Here is an 18,189-nt window from a genome sequence, read left to right as displayed (position 1 = left end):
AGCTGAGATGCCCTCAGCTCAGTTTCTGCATCTGCACAATGAAAATTTAACTACGTTCCCCCGAGGTGGGGTTCATAATGTCAGTATGCGAAAAGTGCTCATCCTGGTCAGGGCGCTGCATCTACTACACAGTGCAAAACGATTCAGGCTTAACAGACAATCCACACACCATCACACCAGCACAACTAGGCAGCTTTCACTGCCGCCAAGAACATTGGTCTCACTCCAAGCCCTCACTTACACCTGGCCCCTGGCTTCCTATAACACCAGTTAGAGCAGCAACTTCTTTGTTTTTGAAACACTTAAATAAAAAAATCCCCATCCTGGACACCCATTTGGATCTCCTTCTCCTCTTCCCAACCCTAAAAGTTGAGTGCTCGGCTTTCGGTCAGATCTGCTTTTCTCCTGAAGCCACCGGACCCCTAGATGATCTCATCTGGCTGCATGACTATAAATACCATGTACATCCGGTGGAGGCAGAATCAGAAGACAGATACCCTACTGCCTACAGAACATCTCCGCTTGGACCTTGCTACAGGCTGGGTTTTCCAGAAACAAACTGAGACGGAGTTTGGGGTGCAAGATGTTTATTAGGGATCACCTGTGAAAGGAAAAAGGAGGAAGCAGGGTGGGGCAGAGGGAAGTGAGCTGCGAGGCAGGCCTTGAAGAGCCGCTGACCACCCAGCGTGGAGTGGGAGCTATGCAGTGAAGACTGCCCATCAGCGGTGTCCCGCTGATCCTGAACCTCAGACCCACCTTGCTCAGTCACTGATGCAGGTTGCCCCGGGAAGGGTGTAACCTCAGACAAAGTGGCTTTCTGTGGCCTGAGACTAACCGGAAGTTGTGGCCAGGTGGAGGCTATTTGCTGATTGCACTTCCGCAGCTGCGCAGCAAGTCCCTCCTCCAAGGGGGAGCTGGGTGGGCGTCTCCAGGGCTGCCACACATTGTCCAGTGGCTATCTCAAACTCAGCAAGTCCACAACCAACCCTTGATTTCGCCCGGTCCCCCAACTTCTCCCCTGTTTTTTGTTTCATCTCAAAGTGGCCAAGAGCACCGTCAATTTGCTGAGGCAAAACCCCACGTCTCAGTATTGACTCTTCCTCAAATGCCCATGGGCAATCCATCTGCAAATTCTTCCAGCTTCATGTTCAAGATATATCCAGATTCCAACCACTTCCCACCTCCTTCACACTGCTCCCTGGCTCGGCCCACCCCAGCGTCGCCCCTGTGGTCGGCTGCAAGAGCTCAGCAGCCCCTCCTACCCAACCAGTCCCTCGCTCATCCTTCCTCATCTCTTTCCTATACACAAGCTGGGTGCTCTTTTAACAGTATAATCAGATTGCCTCATACCCCTGCTCAAAACCAGTGGCTTCCATTCATGTTCGGAATGAAATCTGAACCCTTACCATGACCCGGCAGCGCTACATCATCTGGCCCACCTCTCTCCAGTGTCATCACCTTCCTCTTCCCACGTGATACACCACTCCCCGCACCCGTCTCTAAGCCTGCGCTGCCAACACAGGGGCCCCCGGGCACTTGAAACATGGATAGTTCAGACTGAGATGTGCGGTTAGTGTCAAATACACACTGGATTTTGAAGACTTGGTATGAAAAAGAGAATTAAAAGTTTCTCAATAATTTTTTTAATAGTGATTATGTTGAAATGACAGTATTTTGAATATATTGGGTTAAAAAAAGTATTACTAATTTGATCCTTCATTTTTAAAAATACTCTTTGGAAATAAAGAAGGATCAAATTAGTAATACTAATATAACACATATGTGCCCTGTGTTATATTTCTATTGGACGGTGCTACTCTAAACCAGGGGTTAGCAAACTATGATCCGTGGGCCAAATCCTCCTCACTGCCTGTTTTTGTATGGCCTGTGAGCCAAGTACAGTTTTTATGCTTTTAAATGGTTGAAAATAATAGTCATTTGTGACACATGAAAATTATGAGAAGCTCAAAATTCAGTGTCCATAACAGATTTTATTGGAAAAGAGCCACAGTCACTTGTTCCGGATTATCTAATGGTTGATTTTGCACCACAGAAGCAGAGCTGAGTAGTTCCAACACAGACATCCTGGCTCATAAAGCCAAATGTAATTACTATCTGGCTATTTATAGAAAAAGCTTGTCAACCCCTGCTGTAAACCCTTAGCTTACTGTATTTTTCTTCGTAGAACATATAACTATTGCCACTCCTGTTACATGATAACTTCGGCAAAGGCGTGTACTTTCTTCTTTTCTTTAGTGAATTGCTGCCAGCACTTAGAATAGTGCCTGGCACATATTAGGTGCTCTATAAATATTTGTTGAATCAATAAATTTTACAAATCTACATTCCGGGTGCTGTGTAGGAAGCACCTCGTTAATTAAAGAACGTGAATCACCACTACTACAGCCTACTGTCTGTTTCTCAGTAGGTTAAGCTAAGGTTACTTAAGACCCAAGCAAACCCACACATAATGAAAGGAAATGCTGACACTTGGCCTGGTAACCCGCTGGGCTTGGAGACAGAGACCAGCACTGTGGTAATGACCAGAGGAGCATAGGCTTTCAAAAAAAATGCCTTATTTTAATAAATTCCATGATTTTTAATGCATTTTTGGCCCCTCTTACAGAGGAGAGGTAAAGCTGTCCCAGTTATCAAAAAATTCAAATCTGCTCTTCTTCAGTGGACTGCCTGTCAATGTGCTTTCGTCCAGTGTGTCTCCCGTGTCCTGGGAACCACTTCCCGGGTCAAAGGACTCCGCTGCCTCCAGGAGCTCCATATCGCTTCCGTCTTCCTCAAAGGATTTCTGGAAAAAGTCATAGATCTTCTGCTGCTTTGGGTCCTTCGCCAGAGGAAGAAAAGACAAAGACATCAGCACCCAGGCACCAACACTGACCCTCTCTCCACCACTGTGGGACCAGCTCAGTAAACTATTTATCACTCAAGCAGCCTCACTGCCTTTGTGTCTGGCTTCTTAGCTTCTCTGCTGCTTGCTGGGTAAAGAAGGAAAAACAAAAAACGGTTGTGAAAGCAACACAGGACCTGCTCTCACACTAATTTATGTTGGGAATGTTTTCTCCCTTCTAACTTTACAAATCAGTATTTCAATATTGAAATAGCTCCCAAGCCTTTCTCCACTAAGAGGCTAGTTAGGCTGTAATTCAACTCCCAAATTGGTGTGTTCAGCCACAGTTTATACCTAATTTTCAGAGTGGTTATAAAACACACACTTAACATATTGATAAGTAGATACATGTACTTGTTTCTGACTACCCTAAAGTTACAAATGATCAAAATGCCCTCCAACTGCATCTATGCATTGACAATGATGGTGTAGTGCTAAAATCACACCCAGCTGTTAAGACCACAGCAGATGACGGGCTTACTCTCACCCCTTTGCTGATCTCTCCTCTGTCTAAACTCCTAACCCTGGCCATCATTCAACCCAGAGGCACATATTCAGTATCTCCACTGACCTCCCACAGGTCCGTAAAACTAAACCTGTCTAAAAACCACAACCATCTGTCATCTCACTCCTACAGCCCCAAACCAGGTCCTGTTCCCTAGTTTTGATGGTCTTGCACTATTCTCATAGTCCCCGCAGCTTGCAATCACCAGGGCATCTTGACTCCGTATCTCACACATCAAACTGCATCAGGTTGGTTTCTCCGTCTGTTCCTTCCCAGATACTTCTTGTAAAGTAGGCAGGCTCTTTACTTGGGCCACATTGCTTTGTACCTGCCTGGATCTGCAATGGCTTCACTGCACTTCCCACCTCAGGCCTCTTCCCACGTCAACTGCTCACCGGTCTTTTCCAGGCTGATTTTTCCCTACAGACTATCCTCTAACAAGATTTTCCTATCACATCATTGGGCACCCCTGTGCCTACCTCATCAAGTCTAATGCTGCTTCCCTGGCTTTCCAGGCCCTCTGTAGTCAGGTCTCAACCTAACTGGCCACTATTTCTTTGCTTTCACAGAAGCCCTCCACACTGGTGAAGTGCAGCTCTTGAAAACTGATCCTGCAAGGACTCTAGATTATTCAATAATCTGTACCCTACATCCTCTCGCCTTTCAGGATCCCAGCTCTTCAGATGGGAAGTGACGTTAAAGGTCATTAAGGTCAGCCCCACACCAGCCGCATGTCCTCCTCTGTGATATCAGCTTTTGTCTGAGCAACTGCAAGGTCGAGGAAATGCCGCCCACAAGGCAGCCTACTCCAGGTAGAAATAGCTCTCCACGTGCACTTGATGGCAACGCTATGTGCTAACTTGGAGCACGCATAATTAAAGGGAAGCAAGTTCCAAGATCAGACGATATTTCACTTCCCTTCTCAGCAGGCAGGCAGACATGACCTCTTCTGCTTTTGGCTCCTATACAGGAGGCAACATTTTCTTTTCCTAATAGTTGATACAGTTTTCAGCCCTATTTTAATTTTTTTAAGTGATATAATTATTAATCAAAATAAATATTGATAAACTCCATTTGTACTTTGGCAGAAATTTTTTTTTTTTAAATTAATTTATTTTTGGCTGCATTGGGTCTTTGTTGCTGTGCGCGGGCTTTCTCTAGTTGCGGAGAGCGGGGGCTACTCTTCGTTGTGGTGCGCGGGCTTCTCATTGCGGTGGCTTCCCTTGTGGCGGAGCACGGGCTCTAGGCGCACAGGCTTCAGGAGTTGTGGCTCGCGGGCTCTAGAGCACGGGCTCAGTAGTTGTGGCGCACGGGCTCAGTAGTTGTGGCGCACGGGCTTAGTTGCTCCGTGGCATGTGGGATCCTCCCGGACCAGGGCTCGAACCCGTGTCCCCTGCACTGGCAGGCGGATTCTGCGCCACCGGGGAAGTCCCTAGGCAGAAATTCTTAACTAATTCAAAGCAACTGAGGGTCAGGCCAGTATAAATAAATGAGTTATAAATAAACCTATTCTCATTAGTTGAGAATCCTTTAAAAATAAGGCTCTTTCTTTTCAAAGGGCATATAACAACCAAGGCTCTGTCAAACCAGTCACCATTCAACTGAATTAGACAGTTCTTCGAAAAGTTTAAAAGGAAGGTTGTTTTAAAATTGGCTTATTAATTATAAGGATAATTTATACCCTGTGTTTAAAAATATGATCTCCCCTGAGGCTTATTTATCCCAATAATTACATTACGAAGAAAGAATTTAGTTGCAAGCAAATGTAAATGAAAGATTATATCCTCAGAGAAGTCTTAGCATCACCTACAAGATCGTGTCGACCTGACTCAGCTTCTGATGCTCGGCAATTCCACAGGAAGGAGGAGGCATGTCAGCTTCCTGAAGCGCAGGGCCGCCTTTCTACACGAGGCTCACACCTCTGTCCATGCTCTCATTAGAAATGACCCCCCAGGGGTCGCCCTCCATCAGGCAGGACCTCCCGAGTTCTCACCTTCCTTGTCAACCACCCGAGCAGGTGAAAGAAGACCAGCCTTTGGGAGTCTTTGCACCTCTGGCTCCTCTCTATCTTGTTTCATTGAAATGGAGGGGGAAGGGCTGTGGCAGCCATGGGGCTGGAGAGCTAGGCCAGGGCAGGCCTGCTGGGCCCCGGGCTGCCCTCTCCAGAGGCAAACAGGCCTCCTCTCAGCACCTCTGACAAGGCCCCACCTGGTCACGGAAGGATGCTCACCGGCCTCTTACTCTCCTTGACAATAAGAGGGGCTGTCACACAGGGAACGCTGGCTGAGCTTGGAAGCCTTCCGCCTGGGCTGGCTTCAAGTGACCCGTGACTGCGGGACAGTCTTGCTGCTCCGCAAGTCTCTGCTCACCCCTCTATAAAATGGGGAGACACTGAGGATAAGGTGCAGCAACAGAGGGGAAAATACGCTACACAGAAGCAATACCCTATGTGAACACTCCCCATTCTGCGCGGGGGATGTGTTCCGGTGGTGTTGCTATGTACTTTTTGCAACAATTCAACTGTTGCCATGGGGAGTTTTCTGTCAGTTACTAATGGCCTGATGGAAGAGGCAGCATTTGGAGGCCCTGGTTTTCGAGGATCTAGGAAGGCATGTCAGAAGCAGGAGGAGTTAATGCCAGCACTTCTTCATAAACGGATGCACACACACGGATTGACCCGAGAACGAATGCAGCCATCATTTTAGCTCCCCAGCTGGGGGAGGTCCCCAGGAGTGATTCACACCTTCCCACTCAGGACCTCTGGACACCCCAGTGGCAGGGAGCCACATGCTGGTGTTACCTTGTAGAAATAATCCGCGGCTTCTGTCATTTCTGAAAAATTGGTCTCAGAAAGCCCGGCTTCACCCAGAACTTTAATCTTCTCTTGAATCAGGGGCCTGTTGGGGAGAAATGAGCTGCAGTGGAAACAACCTGCACAGAACCAGCAGACTGATTACAGCGAGAACCAGCCCCTGCTCCTGTGAGACACGCTCACTGTTTCACATCTCCCCGTCTCTTCAGGCACAAACGCCCATCCTGAAATACTGACCTCTCTATTGTAAACCGACCAAGTCAGGGCTCACATCGTCAGGCTCAAAATTCTTTCTACTGGAAGATGTGTAGGAAATAAATGCTATTGCAACAAAAATTTGAACCTGGCGCTGTTATGAGCTGCCCAATTAACAAATCCATTAACAGAGAGGGAAGTAGGGGTAACCCACACGCAAAATAAAGGTGAGATGCCTTAGTCATAATGCTGGAAACAGAGATAGATAGTGGAAACTAATGAGATACTCAAGAAACAATATGAGGAAGGGGGAAATGGAAATGGGGAGGGAGCATTTGGGGAGTTTTTGCTTAAGTAATGGACATGAAACCCCCAAGTTAAAAATCTGACCCCGTCTCTGCTAAGGAAGCACTACATGGCCCGGGGTGAGCCCCTTTCCCCCGACGGCCCCGCAGCAGCGCTGTAACATGTGGCCTTACGGTACCAGCACACCTCACACGGGGGCCGAGGGGGCAGTCTCCCTGACTCAGCAAAGGCCTTCACGTCTGGGAACAGAGTGTTTTACCAACAAAATTCCACCTACACTTCATCCCAATAAGTTCTCCTCCCTTGTCTCAGGTCAGTGGGAAGGCGCCACATCCCCTTATTCCTACAGGATTTCCTCGTGCCCCCTGCAGCCACCAGTAACACTGTGCAGGAGGTCAAACGGGGTCATGAGGAAAGGGGGAGGGCACTACTAGCAGGTCTTCTGTGTGGATCCCTGGAGACCTGCCCCGAAGCAGAGGCTCTTAGGGGGCAAAGGGAACCCGTCATCGGTGTCAACCCAACTGCCGGGCCAGCCAGCCGCCTCACCAAAGGTAGTCATCAGCCGTGCCTCTCGCCACCAGGTAGTGGATGCCCACGGAGCTCGACTGCCCGATGCGGTGCACCCGGTCCTCAGCCTGCGTCAGCACCTGCGGGGCGGGGATCGGGACGCGTGTAGGTCAAGGCTGGAAGCTGCTCGGCCCACCACAGCAGGGGGCCTCTGGCCCCGGAGCCTCACCACAACCCTTCCTCCTCACTGCGTGTCACGTGGCAGGGGGCCTGCAAGCCTCTGTCCACAAACGGTCTGTCATCTGACAAAAGGGAGAAGCAAACACAATACTGGTCAGCAGGGGGGACCTCAATCTGCAGCTGGGTAGCCGTGGATGACCCTTCAGGGCCGGGCCAGGTGCTGGGCGCTGCCGAGGGAGAGCCAGCTTCAGCTCTGCCACCAGCTGTGACGAAGGAGAGCCGGCACACTGCCACTCTCCCTCCACGGAGTGAAAAGTTATCTTCTAAACAGACAGAGATACCGCGCCCAGGGAGAGGCCATATATGATCAGGGGGTAGGGTGGCTCTTTTATACGGTGGTAAACCCTACAACGAATAATGAAAACCAAGAACATGGTTTCCGTTATGAAATGCCTTCACGCTCTAAGCCCACCCATCGTTACAGCCGTCGCCGACATGTGGTCGATGAGAGCCACACTGGTCAGAACGTCAGAAGGGAAAGAACTTCTTTCTGGAGTCGAGGAAAAAACTTTGAGTCCAAACAAATGTCTTCCATCTGCTGCCACAGCTGATCGGGTAAGGCCAGTGGGCACCCGGGGCATGTTCAGGGAATACCCACCGCAGTCGCCCTGTTGTGGCCCCACTGGTAAAGTGGCTCCCGGGGGCGGCTGATAAAAGGGGCTCAGGCTGGGAAGCCAGAGGCCTGGGGCCAGGGCTGCCACGTGCTCCCCGTAAGTGACAGCTATGCTCTTGCGCTCTCTGTGCTCCAACTTCTTCATGGAGAGATGGATCCTGAGACTCCTTCTAAAACTTCAACCTTCCCATTGGTAATAAGATGGTCGATAAGCCTGCTACTGCGCAGGTTGTTGTGAAGACCTAATACCCGGCCAATGGATGTGCAAAGTATAAGCGTGTTTACCAGGCCTAACAGAAACACAGGGAAGATGACGCAGGCACCAGGGACAGCGCACAGAGGCCCCACCTCCCCCCGCCACTGGCTCTCTCTGCCAGCAGCCAGGAGCACGCCCCTCACCCCTGGGTTCCAAAACAGCTCCGCGAACACCACCAGGTCAGCCGAGGAGAAGGTGAGGCCCATGCTGGCAGCGGTGATGGACAGCACGGCCACGGCGGGCCCCTCCGACAGCTGGAACTGCTGGCACAGGTCCTCGCGGTCGGCCGAGGAGGTGGAGCCATCGATGCGGATGTGCTTCACACGCTGCGGGAACAGGAGAGGGGAGCAAGGTGGGCGCAGGTGCGGGGCCTCGGCGGCACGGCTCCAGGGACAGAGCCCCGTGCTGCTCTGGCTCCAAGCCGGGTGGACCGTCAAGCTCGCCACTCCGTACTGCTTTCTGAGCTTCTTTCCCGGTCTTTCCTTTCCTTTCCAATTGAAACTTGTGTTGAGATAACTGGAGGCTCGCATGTAGTTTAAGCAATAATACAGAGAAGGATTCCTCGTATGATTTGCCCAGTTTCCTCCACTGGTAATATTGGTAAAACTATAGCATAATATCACACCCAGGATACTGACTTCGATACAATCCACTGACCTTATCCAGATTTCCCCAGTTTTACTTAAACTCCTGTGTGTGTGTGTTCTACACAACTTTATCTCGAATGTGGGTTTTCACGTGTCCGCCTTCACAGTCGAGACAGTGAACAGTTGTAACTGCAGAGGGATGCTCTGTAGCCCTGTCATAGCCCTGCCCGCCTCCCTCCCGCTTCCCCCTCACCCACCCAGTCCCTGCTAATCTGTCCTGCATTTCTAAAATGTTCCACTTCAGGAACACATATAAATGGAGTCAAATGCTGTGCAACCTGTGGGGCTGGGCGCTTTTTACTCAGCATCATTGCCTGGAGTATCATCCCTGCCGTCGCACGTACAGTCGGTTCACACACACCCGCAGCTCATTCCTTCTCACTGCCGAGCAGTGTTCTGTGGCAGGGATGTACCATGGTTACCTATTCACCTTTGGCAGGCCGTCTGGGTTGGTTCCAGCTTTGCGCTACTACAAATAAAGCTGCCGTGAACATTGGTGTACAAGTTTCTATGGGAGCGTAACTTTTCACTGCTCTGGGATAACTGTCCAGGAGTCAACTGCTGAGTTGTATCTGATAGTTGCATGTTTAGTTCAGCTTATTTTCTTTTTAAAAAAATTTTTTTTATTTGCAATTAAAAATTTAATTTTAATACATATATTAAATGCCTTATAACCTTATGTAGTTACTTCTTGTTATTCACAGTAGTTATGTTCTACATAGTCATTATTATAAAATGTGAATTAGCAAATACTGAATAATTTACCCTAGGGGAAACACAGGATTAGGTTCCTGAGATCAGCTTATTTTAAGTGGCGTTTATTGTTTTCTAATGATAAAGACAGACATTATGAGGAAAACAAATTACTAATCTATTTTTTCCCATCACTCTTTTCTCAATGTGTATGATACATCTTTTAAATAAAAAGTTCTATATCTTGCTTTTCTCTGATAAACATTATATTGTAAATAAACTAAATTATTAAAATGTTTTCTAAAACATGATTTTTAATGGCTGTGTAATAGTTCATTATGCAACAACAGTATACTTTAACCATTTATCTATTTCCTCACATTTGGGCAGGTTTCTACTTGTCACTAAAAAAGGATGGGCTGTCTGCATGTGTCAACTAAGAAGTCCCCAGGCTGCAACTAAAAGATCCCACATGCTCCTACTAAAGATCCCACATGCCGCAACAAAGATCTCACACGCTGCAACTAAGACCCAATGCAGCCAAAATAAAAAAAAAAAAAAAAAAAAAAGGATGGGTTGGCAAATGTCCACCAACAGGTGAGTGGATAAAGTGTGGTACATGCATACAATGGAATATTACTCAGCAATAGAAAGGAATGAACTGTTGATACATGCAGTAACATGTATGAATCTCAAAATATGTTGAGTAAGAGAAATCAGATTAAAAAAAAAAGGAGTACACACTGTATGATCCTGTATGATTCCACATTTATATAAGGCTCCAAAAATGCAAACTAATCTATGGTGATAGAGAGCACATCAGTGGTGGCCTGGAGATGGGAGGATGGGGAGAAACGGGGATTACAAAGGACAGGAGGAAACTTCTGGGGCTGACGGATATATTCACTACTGTGTGGCTGTTAGCATAACTGGCGCCATCTTGGGCCCGTGCATTTCCTCCTGTCCTTCCAGTGACCTTACCTTGGGCTGTACTGTAGTACACTGTACTGTACTGTAGTAAATCTCTTCTTTGTCATCTAGGGCTTCGTAGTTAATAGATACTGTTTAATGATCATTAGGTCCAGGTGGCCTGTATGCTCGGTTAGTCTCCGATGATGACAACCTTCACTGACGCATTCCTGACGCTCAGGAGACTAGTAACCCATCATAAATCTTGACTTAGGAATGTGCTTCCTGTCTCCAAGCACATACCCCTATACCCTAGGTTAACTATAAAATCGTTCCAGTGGCTCCTCAGCATTGCAGAGTGCAGCTGCAAAGGCTCTGGATCACCATCTACCCAATCCTACCCTCCAAGTAAGTTACCCTTTAATAAATGGATCCATTGATTGTATGGAGCTGCCTGCCTTGTTTTTAGGTCTCAAGGTACCTTCTCAGTTCAGTGGGCACTGTTTGTTCCTTCTGTGCAACAACTACCTCCACTCCTGCTCAACTGTATACTTCAAATATGTGCAGTTCATTGCATGGTAATTATACCTCAATAAAGCTATTAAAATAAAACATTTTAAAAGATGGGTTAAAACAAACCTGTTCATGGTTCTACAAGCAAGAAAAATTATTCGGAAAGTCGTCAGAAATGTTTCCGGAAAACTTCATCTCATTTCTTTGCTCAGATCTGACCTTGGCCTGCTTAGCAGCTGACACACAAACAAGAAAAGCATCCTGTGCTGAATTTCAAAGGGAGCTTACCTTCCTCTCAAGCTCATTAGTAACTGCATCCAAGACCACCTTATGGTGTGCAAACACTAGAAACTTCTCTCTTCCACTTTCCAGTAGGTCCAGGATATATTCACTGCATTTGACAATGACAACACAATAAATTAAACACATACGCAATCCAGCTGAGGTTAATTACTGAAAAGTGACTGCATCTGTAGCAGCTACCTTCCGGGTACCTGCCTCCCCAGCTCATTCTCTCCTTCCTCTGAGAGCTGACCTCTCCCCCCTGCCCTCAGGAACCGTGGGGAAGTCATCTTCCGCCATATGCAGAAAGAGTTCTTCCGTACTTTTTAGTCATCTCCCAAACACAAATAAATCAAAGTATCCTTACGTTTTACGTGTCTCTGATAGGTTACTGAAACATTCTTATTCCCTGGGATCATACAAGATAATTAACAGTTTGCACTTTGGCTGCTACTATCATTATAATGTGTTTTCAATAAAAATTGAAGTGTTGTTTACAGATCTGAAAATGCCTGGGCAGGGACTGAGGGATTCTTGACAGTAATAAATTTCTGGAAATGTAGTATTGAGACGTAAGTAATAATACTGAAGAGACGTCAGGGATCGCCCTCCAGCTCCCTCCCACATCAGACTGTAAACCACAGGGCCAGCAGTTAAGGCAGTGGTAAGTGAATTCGTTTCCAAGGCCAAGGAATATGGGGAGAAAAGGCCTTGTTTACACGGTCTTCATTCTGCTTTTAATTTACTTCTCTCCTCCATCCACTGTGTTTTTTCTTGACTTTCTGCTCCTTATCTTTAGCTGTGGCCTTAAAAGAAGGCAGCGACCCCCAGGAGCTGTAGGGAGGAGAGTCACCCAGTTGGCAGATCCCAAGCTTGCCCTGGCACTAGCGCCCTGCAGAAGGTTCCCAGTCCCAGTACAGGTCATCGCTCCTGCACGGGCGGTGGGAAGGTGAGCTTCCTCGGACAGGACACAAGGAGCCCTCGCTCTGCCTGAGGCCATCCCCACACATGGGTGTGTCTGGGCAAAGAACAGACATTGCTCTCCTTGGAGAAGGACAAACCTCCAAGGTTTCCTATTACAGTACAGGCAGGTGGGGAAAAGGTAAGTGGACTCTCTTCTAAACATCTAAGAATTTTTTCAAACAACACTATGACCAACTACGGTATGGATTTGAGTTCAATTTGTGAATTGTTGGTACTAACAGAATCTACTTTAATTAGTTTGAGAGACATAAAATTTGCCACGATATAAGCAAAAAAGTTAACTGCTACAGCATCAAAAAGTCACAAGGCCATAAAATCAACTTGGCCAGCCCATAAACACCACGGCCCCCAGCTTTCCTAATGCCTCTCATCCCTCTACATCTCAGACGTGGCATTGCTGCTCTGCCCTTCCTCACGTCCCTAAGCTACCAAGCTGGAAATATCTGCCGACCACAATAACCTTGGCTTTATATTGAAAGATGTCCATTAAAATGAAAACGAACAACAGCAAAAATGGGAAGAAAAGCAACTATCAGAGGAAATTGGGGTTTTAAGATTTATAATCTAATTTCCACTTACTAGCTGTATGATTCTGAAGTTTAGAGATTTACGTTAGATTTACTCAGTTTCTGCATTTTAACTTATTCTACTGATCTGACGAGGAGTCTATAAATCTGACATGAGTTAACAAGATGTCAAAACTGTTAGAAACTATAAATCACTATATAATTTATCATGGAATTGTGAAAAAGTATGTATAGGGTAAGTTATGATTTGAATGTTTGTGTCCCTGCCCCCAGTTCATATGCTGAAATCCGAACCCCCAATGTGGGGCCTATGGGAGGAGATGGAGTTAGTGTTCTTATAAAAGAGACCCCAGGAAGCGCCCTCCCCCTTCCGCCATGCAAGGACACAGCGAGAAGATGGCTGTCTACGAGCCAGGAAGAGAACTGTCCCCAGACTCTGAATCTGCCAGCGCCTTAAACTTGGACTTCCCAGCCTCTAGGACTGTGAGAAATACGTGTTTGTTGTTTAAGGTGCACAGCCTACGATATTTTTGTCATAGCAGCATGAATGGACTAAGACAAGGTATTACCGAAGTTTATTTATAAGGTGAAGATGGTTAGATTTAAAATTCCTAAGGGAAAAGGGTGGCTCTGGGCCCAGCACTCAATGGACCCTGGATTTTGTAGGTCACAAGCTGAGAGAGCGAGGGAAGGGGCTCACACCCATGCCATGTGTTATTCAGCAGCACGTGAGAAATGTCGGTGGAGGCAATTCAGATTAGTGTCTGAGAGAGAAGTTTCCGGGCCATAAAAACCACATCTGGAGTTCACTGGTCTCTTAAACAGTATCATAAATGAAAAGGGCAGTGCCCAGAGGGTGAAGGAGAGCTGCCCAACATTCAGGAGTCTTTGCGGAGAGTCTGTGATTTGAACAATGCAGCAAACTCACTCTCTAACCACATTTAAGGGTGCGGAGGGAGAGGCCTGTGAGGCTGGGAGATGCAGAGGCTGAGTGAGAGGGCAGGGCAGGCTGTGGGTCTCCATTGATCCACGGATCTCGGTCCCCACAGCCAATCGGGGACCACTCAACCCACGCGAAATTCATTTCATTGTAATTGAATCACTTGGACCATTATCCTGCCTGAGTCTCACACAAATGTTAAACAGTAAAAAATTAGGCAAGCTGCACATCGTTAGACTTGCTTCAAGTTTCTATCTCAGTGATATGTGAACAGCAGTGGGTTTTTCTTTCTTTAGCCAAGGCAGACAATTGAGATTTTTTTTTTCAAGTCAGTGAATAATTTTAAGAACAGAAATTATTACACCAGCTTTAGTTGAGAAGGCAGAAGGAGACCAAGTGTGACAACAGCCACTTGCCCATATCTTTTGAACAAACGATGATATTCACCTTCTTTCTTATTTAGGTAAATGACAGCTGAAACATGATGTCTTTGGAGACGACCAGAGAATCTCCGTAAGGCAACTTCTTGGTCTTCTGTGAACCCCCTAATTTTTTTCCTACAGGCAAGTGACCACAGTTCTGTTAGCAAGAGGAAAACTTCCCTTCAGTGCTTGGGTCACCCCACCCTGCTCATAAGTGGCTCCAGCTCCAGCTCACTTGGGTTAAGACAGGATCTCACAGGGACCCCAAGCACATCCTGGCAGGGCTCCAGCGACAAGCCTACTTATGCCTCCTGGGTGATGAGGCCGTGGTGCCCTAAACTTTATATTCAAGGCAACTATCATTCAAATCTCGAATCACTTCTTACAGAGCAATAAAACCGTCCTGACGGACTAAGATAACAGGTATTTCTTTTTAAAAAAGACAGAGAGAGAAGTCGACACTTGGTGACCACTTACATGACAGATGGGATTTTAGCTTCAGCTGTTCGGTTGAAGAAGAGAATGAGGGCTTCTTTCTGCTGCTGTTTCTGTGGAAGGAGAAATCGAGGGTTTAAAGTCTCCCGCTCTGAGAACTCCGTGACACGCTGACATAATCATCACCACCAAGAGCTTTACAAATCCCAACATCAATCGCCAGAGCCGAGAGGCCCTGACTTATCCCCTCGCTTTAGCCACGCCACAGGGACTGTCTGGACTCTGGTTTTGTCCTGGGAGACAAAGTAGCATCACAGCTATTCTGTCACCCTTCGAGAACTGTTGTGAGAATCCAATGAGGCAAGGAACATGCAAGCTCTTTGGAAGGGCATTGCAGGTAGTGCTTCACCATCCATACCAAGCTCATGTGCTCAGCGGGAAGGCGGCCCTGCTAAGCACACCTATTTACTGTAGGTATTACAGCCTGGTGGCAACTGACACATGACAGTGGCCCACGAGGTTCCCCCACCCCTTTCCTTCTGCCAACTTGTGTCCATACCCAACTGACTAAGCTCACCTCTAAGACTTACTGAGTCATTTCCAACTGACCCCAACTAGTCTATTCTAGTATCATTTCAAAATGTTATTCACGTGTTTCTGGCCTGTGTCCACAGAAGGTAATTGACTTCCCTCAAGAGGAAATGGTATTTTCTTTAGAGTTTGCATCTAAATAAATCCCAATAAAGAATGCTAACACAGGAGGTGCTTAACCAGTTTCATAACAACATGAGACAACATTTACCATTACTCTTGGGTTCCCAAAGAGGACAGATACACTCACCATCCTTGGTAGGGCAGCCATCCCCTTCCACTAGCCAGCATGGGTTTATAGATGCTCCTACATTTTGGGCCTGGGCCCTGTGAGGCCAGTGATTGACATGGCAGCTTCCTCACGGAACCAAGAGGTGACCCAACAGTAATAACGCCTATGGCCCTGAACTCATTAGTAACTCAGGAAAGCAGCCACAGCTGGACTGTACCTTAAATTACAGACACCACAGATGGTGAGAAAAGCCACCTGGTCAAAATCGTTTTTTGGCTTTAAACAGCATCTCTCCTCTAGACCTTGACAAGAAAGAAGAAAGAGACCCAGGAACCATAGGAATCCATAGGGGCACTGACGGGGTAGTGGATCCATTTCATTTTCTACATGAGTCGTGGCAGTGGTGGGCACCGTCCCCCTCCTATTTTGTGGCAGCAGTTCAATTAAACAACTCTAACCTCCGGGGAACTCACATTGAAGATGTGATTCTGTGTGTGTGTCTTAACTTGTTTCTCAGCCCCAGGCCCAGTCAGGATTCTGATGAGGCTCTGGACACACACACTTTTCGCGTGTGGCCCATGAACTCACATGGAGTCCATTCGTGTCTCTCAAAGGGTCCCCTGCAGCAGGTTAGGCCCTCCAACCGAATGCGTCCCTAGTAGGATATGCTGAAGGCACAGTGTCAGGCTCCCATTTGACGACCTCACCCGCAGCATGTATGCCTCAAGCAGACTGCACCCCACCCATTCTCAATCCACAGTTAAACTCCTGTTCCTTCAGAGACTCTTGTCAGTTCCTTCCCTCCCACCCACACTCACTCCACACTTGCTCTTAGAAAGGGAGAGGGCAAAACAGATGGAGAGATGGTAAAAAGCACTTTCAGAAACCCTGCCCCAAGATTTAACACCCAGAGCCAATGTGGGTGTGAGAAAACAAACATCATTATTACACACAGCTTGGGGGATGGTACCCTGGGCTAATAACCCTTTTGGGGCTGCTTTATCAATAGGTACCAAAAGTCTTCAAAATATGCCCATGCCCTGTGATGCAGCAACTCACTCCTAAAATTTATCCTCAGATAAATTGGAGGTACACAAATTCAGAGGTAAACTGCTTTTTCAGTGTAGTGTTACTTAGCATAGTGAACAACTGAAATAACTTAAATAACCAAATGTCCAACTACAAATGATTGGCAAAATTACAATATAGCCAGGTGAGAAAACATGCAGTCTTCAAATATTATGTTTTAAAAGAACATACAACAACATGGAAAAGGGTACAGATACAGTTTTATAACTTGCTTTCTTCCCCACTTGATGTATCTTTATAAGATCCCAATTCTGCTTTTAAAATACATATGTTGCTTATGTACATAAGTTATAATATATATAGAGAGAGATAAATAATATATATTTTAAAGCAAAATACACATAAATTTTATAGAAAAAATACCTAAATGATATATGCCAAAATTATGTAATATAAATAGATGGGTTAATCTTTTTTATAGTATAGTGATAAAAAACACTTAATAAATGTTACATATTATACTTTTCTTTATTTGGCAGATTTTATACAATAGATATCTATTGTATTTTTAATGTGGGAGAAATCAATAGTTTTATCTTAAAAAAAAAAAGCTCCCCAAACTGAGGAGACATAATACTAGCCCATTAACTATCTTACTTCTTTTGTCAGCCATGGACTGGGAAATTTTATTTTATTTATTTATTTATTTATTTATTTTTATTTTATGGCTGTGTTGGGTCTTCATTTCTGTGCGAGGGCTTTCTCTAGTTGTGGCGAGCGGGGACCACTCTTCATCGCGGTGCCCGGGCCTCTCACTATCGCGGCCTCTCTTGTTGCGGAGCACAGGCTCCAGACGCGCAGGCTCAGTAATTGTGGCTCACGGGCCCAGTTGCTCCGCGGCATATGGGATCCTCCCAGACCAGGGCTCGAACCCGTGTCCCCTGCATTGGCAGGCCGACTCTCAACCACTGTGCCACCAGGGAAGCCCCTGGGAAATTTTAAATAACCTGCATTCTTTGTTCCTGCCTCTTAGGTTTTTATTAAATTAGATCCACTGGGTTCTGAATTTATTTTTCTACGTTGCAATCTAAATGGATTGTCAAACGGCAGAAAGGTGAGCTGATGCCATCACCAGGAAGTCTGCGTGGACCAGCTCCGCTTTTCTGTTCCTGGTCTTGCTGATCAAAAAACGGCTTTAGACAAAAGATGATTAGAGTCAGCTTTTCTCAGCCTGTGAAGAGCTATCTATTATTTTGGCTGAAAAGGAGAAAAAGCTTTCACTGTACATTATGTTTTATAAATTGGCTGCTTCACCTTGGCTTCTGTGATGTAAAGCTTTTTAAAAAATGTCTTCCTCCAGATGGGAAGGTGTGAGGGAACAAAGAAAGAAATCACTTTTTGACAGGCTAGCAGTGCTTTGCTGGAACCACCGTAATGTGTAAAATTGCAGGGAAACTTGGGGCTGCAGAGTCACTATAAAAATGGGGGTGGTGGGGTCCTTTCTGTAGATTCACAGACTAAAACCACAAAACCATGATTCTCCATTTTAACACTTTCAGTTCAGGATTTCACAGCCAGTCAGCGCTTGGAAGGCATGCTGATGGCCGTCTGGCCCAAGCCCCGGCTGACACTGGCTCCCCGTCCTGGGT

At 46.5% G+C, this 18,189-nt stretch overlaps 1 protein-coding gene across 2 annotated transcripts in view; it reads right to left on the bottom strand.

The window, feature by feature from the left end:
• Positions 1 to 1,971: 1,971 nt before the first annotated feature.
• The window catches only part of SMARCAL1 (SWI/SNF related, matrix associated, actin dependent regulator of chromatin, subfamily a like 1), a 49,756-nt gene continuing 33,538 nt past the window's right edge, over positions 1,972 to 18,189 (bottom strand). Inside the window, exons 13-18 of one of the 2 annotated variants that reach the window (XM_036858481.1) lie at positions 14,731 to 14,801; positions 11,387 to 11,489; positions 8,480 to 8,662; positions 7,267 to 7,367; positions 6,208 to 6,304; positions 1,972 to 2,839 (exon numbers count right to left, since the gene is read on the bottom strand). In XM_036858481.1, the coding sequence (XP_036714376.1) occupies positions 2,621 to 2,839; positions 6,208 to 6,304; positions 7,267 to 7,367; positions 8,480 to 8,662; positions 11,387 to 11,489; positions 14,731 to 14,801 (774 nt within the window). In that variant the 3' untranslated portion in view covers positions 1,972 to 2,620. Of the gene's footprint in view, positions 2,840 to 6,207; positions 6,305 to 7,266; positions 7,530 to 8,479; positions 8,663 to 11,386; positions 11,490 to 14,730; positions 14,802 to 18,189 lie in introns of those variants that run through there. The other variant, XR_005020656.1, reaches the window with a different exon arrangement.

This window comes from Balaenoptera musculus, chromosome 7 (assembly GCF_009873245.2).
Source record: "Balaenoptera musculus isolate JJ_BM4_2016_0621 chromosome 7, mBalMus1.pri.v3, whole genome shotgun sequence".
Taxonomy (NCBI): Eukaryota; Metazoa; Chordata; class Mammalia; order Artiodactyla; family Balaenopteridae; genus Balaenoptera; species Balaenoptera musculus.
Note: the sequence above shows the minus strand (reverse complement) of the source record. Positions and strands in the feature narration are given on the sequence as shown.